Here is a 6,360-nt window from a genome sequence, read left to right on the forward strand (position 1 = left end):
TCTTAGGGCCCAATTGTATTTATTTACTTAGTTGTATTATTAGGCCCAATTGTAATAGAGTAGGATATTTATTTTGATTTTGAGTTGTAACTACCCGACCCATATTGTTTCTGTATATAATAGAGGAGATCCGACTCTAGAAGGTTTGGATGCTCATTTTACATTTTACACAAAATATCCCATCTGTGTTCTCTCCCTATCTCTCTCAGATTCGAGTTTCGCACTTCACAATTTCGAGATTACAATGAATTTTACATGATATCAGAGTAGAGTTCTTTAGTTTACCCGGGTGATTTGAGCAGAGTTCTTCAGTTACATGGGCATCTATTATTTTTCATTCTCGGTAAAAAGATCGCATTTTTCGTTCGTCGGAATTTCATCGGATTTCTGCATTTCGCCGATGATTTCTTACAATTTCCTCTTGATTTACATTGTATTTTGTTTGTTCTTTGTTACTTTGCTGAAATTTGGTTGTTCCGATCACTGTATTATTACAATAGCGAAACCCTAAATTTGCGACAACCCTAGATTCATCTCTTTCATTATGGTTTCTCCTATTGCTGATAAGTTTCATTCTACCTCTTCTGATCATTCCGGTTGTAATACTTCGTCCGATGATACAATCGATCACAATCATCCCCTTTATATTCATCCATCGGATAATTTGGGGGTTTCACTAGGGAGAAGTATTTTTGATGGGACTGGATATAGCGACTGGCGAAGGAGCATGCTCATTGCTCTTTCTGTTAAGAATAAGTTGTATTTCATTCAACCTAATTGTGAAAGGCCACCTCCAAATTCACCTTTCTCCTGTCAATGGGATCGATGTAACAATATAGTAATCTCGTGGATTCACAACCTTCTTTCTCCAGTAATTCGTAAAAGTGTCCTTTATTGTCAGCTTGCCAAAGATGTTTGGATGGAATTAGAAAACATGTATGGACAGCCTAGTGGGATTAGAGTTTATCAGGTTAAGAAAGAGCTTGCTTCCATGTCTCAGGGCTCTATGAGTATTCCTGAATATTATGCGGGGATGAAGAGTGTTTAGGATGAACTCAACACTTTGAGTGTTCATTCTCACTCTCAATGCACTTGTGGGGGTGGTAGACTAGATATTCACAAACGCGAGGAGGATCAACGGTTGTATCAATTTCTGATGGGCCTGAATGAAAGTTATGGCAATGCTATAACTAATCTACTTATGATTAGCCCTTTACCTACCATTAACAAGGCATACTCCCTCTTGGTAAACGACGAGCGTCAAAGAGAGATCCAACCTCCTCCTCATTTCAAATCAGAATCTGCTTCTTTCTCAGTGGGATCTCAAAGGTTTTATCATCCTAGAACCTTTTTTTATCCCAGGAGGCCCAATATGGTGTGTAGTTATTGCACAAACTCGGTCATACATTGGAGAAATGCTATAAAAATATGAATTTCCCCCAAACTTCAAGTTCACCAAGAGCACTAAAAGGTCTACTGCCAATGTCCAAACTGAGCTAGATGTTTCTAAGCAATTTGCTTAGCCTGAGACTAAGAGTTCTACTGAGACACCAACTTCTAATATGAACAATGCATCCACTACTTCAGTTATTCCAGGCTTGACACATGAACAATGCAGCCGACTCCTTTCTCTGTTACAACGATACCATGTCTCTGATTAGCTGTCTACCTCTGTTCCAAATCTTACTGCTTCTGCAAACTTTGCAGGTATCCTTAGCTTCTTTTCTTGTAATAAGCCTGAATGTTTAGTTAGTAGTTGTTTGTTGTGTAAGGTTGATAAACATTCTTGGATTTTAGACTTTGGGGTCGTTGATCATATGACCTCACACAGTAATCTCCTCCTAAACATTAAACCTTTGCCTATTCCTTACTTAGTAGCCTTGCCTAATGGTTATAAAGTCAAAGTAACATGTGTTGGAGATTTACCTCTGTCCAATGGAACTACTCTGTCTCATGTCCTTCTGGTTCCTAATTTTCATTTTAATTTGATATTTGTACACAAGTTGGTTTCACAATTGCATTGTTTGCTGATTTTTAGTTCCTTTGCCTGTTTATACAAGACCTTTCCATGAGGAAGCCTCTGGTGTTTGGTAAAACACAGCATGGCCTTTACATCTTGCACCTACCTCCCTCAACATCATCTACTTCCTATACTACTTCTATTCAACCATTTGCTTTTACCTGTTCTCATATTTCTGCTTTACATGCTTTTGATAAGAAAGATGTTGAGTGTTATGTTTCTTCTGTTCCATTTATAAATACTTCACATCTGAATAAAATGGACACTCTTTGGCATAGTAGATTGGGACATATTCCTTTTGTTAATCTGAAGTCTATTTCTTCTTTACTTTCTCATAAACAGGATTTCATTTGTAATATTTGCCCAACGGCAAGGCAAACTAGACTACCATTTTCAAATAACACAATTCACACCAATTCACCTTTGTAATTAATTCATGTTGACACTTGGGTCCCCTATCATGATCCTACACATGATGGGCGCAAATATTTTCTAACAATTGTTGATGATTTTACAAGAACTACATGGACTCATTTACTAAAGACCAAATCAAATGCTTTTCCTATTCTAAAAACTTTTATTGCTATGGTCCACATAAAATTCAATTCTAAGGTACTAACTGTGAGAACTGACAATGCCTTAGAGTTGGGATCTGGCCATTCTAACTCTTCATTTTTTGCTGAACATGACATTATTCATCATACTTCATGTCCCTACACCCCTCAATAAAATGGGGTTGTGGATAGGAAGCATAGACATTTACTTGAAACATCCAGGGCTCATCTTTTTCACTCTAAGGTACCTCATATGAGGGTGTTTGGTTGCCTTTGCTATGCTTCTAAGCCTCATGTTCATAGAGATAAATTTACCAGCAGGTCTATTTCTGCAGTTTTCATGGGATACCCTTTTGGGAAGAAAGGTTACAAACTTCTTAGTCTAGATACTAAAACATTTTTTGTTTCTAGAGATGTTATCTTCCATGAATCAATTTTTCCTTTTGCTATGCTATCCTCTACTTCTTCCTCTTCCTCCATATTTTCTCCTACCATTTTTGCTTATGACAATGATATTCCTTCACCTCCTCCTTCTTCTTATCCTGTTTCTGCACCTACTTCTGGTTCTTCTCCTCCTTCTGCTCTTTCTCTTTTTGATTCATCTACTTCTAGTCCTTCTTCTTTGTCACGACCCCAAATTCCCTTCGTAGGAAGTCGTGATGGATCCTAGTCTCTAAGACTAGGTAAGCCTATCAATGCGAAATAATAATAGAAATATGAAATAAATAAATCTGTAATTCACTTAATTACAACTCCCAAAACCTGGTAGAAATAAGTCACAAGCTTCTAAGAATTTATCCTCAATGTATCTATATATTAGGGTCTAAGGAAAAATAAGGAAGCAACATAATAATGATAGAAGGGAACTCTGGAGTCTGCGGACGCTGGCAGATATACCTCGAAGTCTCCGTACATAGGTAGCTCAATGATGTCTGGACTGATAGGATGTACCTGAATCTGCACAAAAATATATGCAGAAGCATAGTATGAGTACACTATAGCGGTACCCAGTAAGTGCCAAGCCTAACCTCGGTAGAGTAGTGACGAGGTCAGGTCAGGTCCTACTGGAAATAATAAAGGTATAAAAAAATGTTTAACAATATAATAAAATAAAATGACAATGGAAATGAATCAAGTAATATGTCACCATTTAATAATAATAATAAAAATAATGGCAAATAATACCTCGTGGAAACAAAACGGAATTTCTTTTCAACTTTAAGAAAATTACAATAATAATCAAAGGCAACTGCGGCCATAAATCAATATTAACAAGGACACTCCCGAGGTATCGTCTCGTAGTCCCAAATCATAAATAAATTTACAATATCTCATTTTCTTATACCACCGCGGGAGCCTTCATAATTTATTTTAAAGAAAATATTTTTTTCGAAATAGCTTCCCACGTTTTAGCCACCCTTATCACACCGTATGACTTCTAGTATATTTCCCTACTAGCCACGCGTATCAAGCCACCCTTATCTCACCGCATGCGTTTCAACACCTAAACCTTATACCACCGCATGCGTATCAATATCACAATATATCACAATTTGCACCTCAAGTGCCCAAATATTTCAGTTTTCCAAAATAAATCAACAACAATATTTTTTCATAATAAAGAGCTCACGGTTCATGCCAAAATAATTAAATAATAATATTTTTCCACAATAAAGAGCTCACGGCTCCATCACAATTAGTACAAAAATCTCATAAAAAAATTCAGCAAATATAATATTTCACAAATTTACTACCTTGTTTTAAATATCAAAATTTTAAATATAAAATACTTTATTTTTAATAATATTTAATTTAAAGAAATTTCACCTTCAAATAATACACCGAATAAAAGAAACCAAGTTTCAGTCAACAAATAAAATAATTAGCAGGAGAAGGTCAAACAAATTTAAAGTATATAAATGAGATTAATGATGAAGAATATAACAAAATAAAACAATTGAATTAATTCGCAACAGTGATCTACACAATTTAAAAACATAATCTTTCACATTTAGCCCGTGTACACACTCGTCACCTTGTATACACGACTTTCAACACATTACAATTATCACATAAATACCAATCCTAGGGGAAATTTTCCCCACACAAGGTTAGACAAGTCACTTACCACGACTTGCTCTAATTTAATCAAGTAATATGCCTTTTCCTCGAATTTCCGACTCCGATCGACTCGAATCTAGTCATAATTAATTCGATACAGTCAACAAAAATTATAGAATCAATTCCATAAGAATACTATATTTTTAACTAAAATCCGAAATTAACTCAAAAATCACACGTGGGGCCCCCGTCTCGGAATCGAGCGAAAGTTATGAAATATGAACACTCATTCAACCACGAGTCTAACCATACCAAAATAACTAAATTCCGATAACAATTCGACCCTCAAATCCTCAAATCTATCCAAGAGGGTTTTCAAATTTTTCTAACTTAAATCACCAATTAAATGTTAAAAACAGTGATGGATTCGGGTAATCTAACCAAGATTGAGTTAAGAACACTTACCCCTTTGTTTTCTCTGAAAATCTCCCAAAAATTGCCTCAATCCGAGCTCCAAATCGTTAAAAATAAAAAATGGGACAAAGTCCCATTTTCTGAACTTAAACATTATGTCTAGTGGTTTCTTCTTCGCAAACGTGACCCTTGCCTTGCGTTCGCGAAGCACAAAAATGTTCTGCCCAACTTTGCTCTTTGCGAACGCGACCTACGCTTGCGAACGCGAAGCTTTCCAAACTCAGACCTTCGCGAACGCGTCCCTTACCTCGCGAACGTGTAGAACAAAAGACTGGGGTTCCCAGCTGCCTCACTCTCCTTCGCGAACGCGATGCCACTCACGCGTTCGCGATGCACACACTGCCCTACCCTTCGCATTCGCGTTCGCGTCCTTTCCTCCGCGAACGCGTAGAATAAAAATCTCACCATCTCAGAACACTCTTAGCGAACGCGAGGCTCCTCTCGCGAACGCGAAAGAGGAAACCAGAAAAAATTGCAGCTGCATATATTAGTTATCTCACCAAGGCCAAAAAATGATCCGTTAACCATCCTAAATATGCCCGAGCCCCTCGGGACCTCAACCAAATATACCAACAAGTCCTAATACATCATACGAACTTAGTCGAGTCTTCAAATCACATCCAACAATATTAAAAACACGAATCACACATAGATTCAAGCCTAATGAACTTTGAAACTTTCAATTTCTACAAACGACGCCAGAACCTATCAAATCACGTCCGATTGACCTCAAATTTTGCACGCAAGTCATAAATAACATAATGGAGCTATAAAAATTTTGAGAACTGGATTCTGACTCCTATATCAAAAAGTCAATTCCCCAGTCAAACTTCCAAACTTAATTCTTATTTTAGCCATTTCAAGCCTAATTTAACTACGGGCCTCCAAATAATTTTTCGGACACGCTCTTAAGTCCAAAATCAGCATGCGGAGCTATTGGAATCATTAAAATTTTATTCCGGGGTCATTTACACATAGGTCGATATCCAGCTTACCTTTTTAACATAAGTTTTTAAACTTTGGAACTAAGTGTTTCAATTTATTCTAAAAAACACATCGGACCCGAACCAATTGCTCTATCAAGTCATATAACAGTTATAAGGTACAGAATGAGCATTAAATAGTGGAACGGGGCTACAACTTTTAAAATAACTGGCCGAGTTGTTACATCCCCCCCTATTAAACAAACGTTCATCCTCGAACGAGTTTAGAATTACACCTGGAGTGGTGAAAAAATGAGGATAACAGCTG

The 6,360-nt window shown here is 36.9% G+C and overlaps 1 protein-coding gene across 1 annotated transcript; it reads left to right on the top strand.

Annotated features, from left to right (window-relative positions):
- The first annotated feature begins 544 nt into the window (after positions 1-544).
- Positions 545-1,048, top strand: LOC142178210 (uncharacterized). Its single transcript, XM_075247535.1, has one exon. The coding sequence runs from the start codon at positions 545-547 to the stop codon at positions 1,046-1,048; it is 504 nt and encodes a 167-aa protein (XP_075103636.1).
- The last annotated feature ends 5,312 nt before the right edge of the window (positions 1,049-6,360 follow it).

The sequence above is a fragment of the Nicotiana tabacum genome, chromosome 24 (assembly GCF_000715075.1).
Source record: "Nicotiana tabacum cultivar K326 chromosome 24, ASM71507v2, whole genome shotgun sequence".
Taxonomy (NCBI): domain Eukaryota; kingdom Viridiplantae; phylum Streptophyta; class Magnoliopsida; order Solanales; family Solanaceae; genus Nicotiana; species Nicotiana tabacum.

What these genes read in the sequence shown, in the direction of transcription:
- LOC142178210 (XM_075247535.1), top strand. Translation starts at nt 545, where the DNA reads ATGGTTTCTCCTATTGCTGATAAGTTTCATTCTACCTCTTCTGATCAT.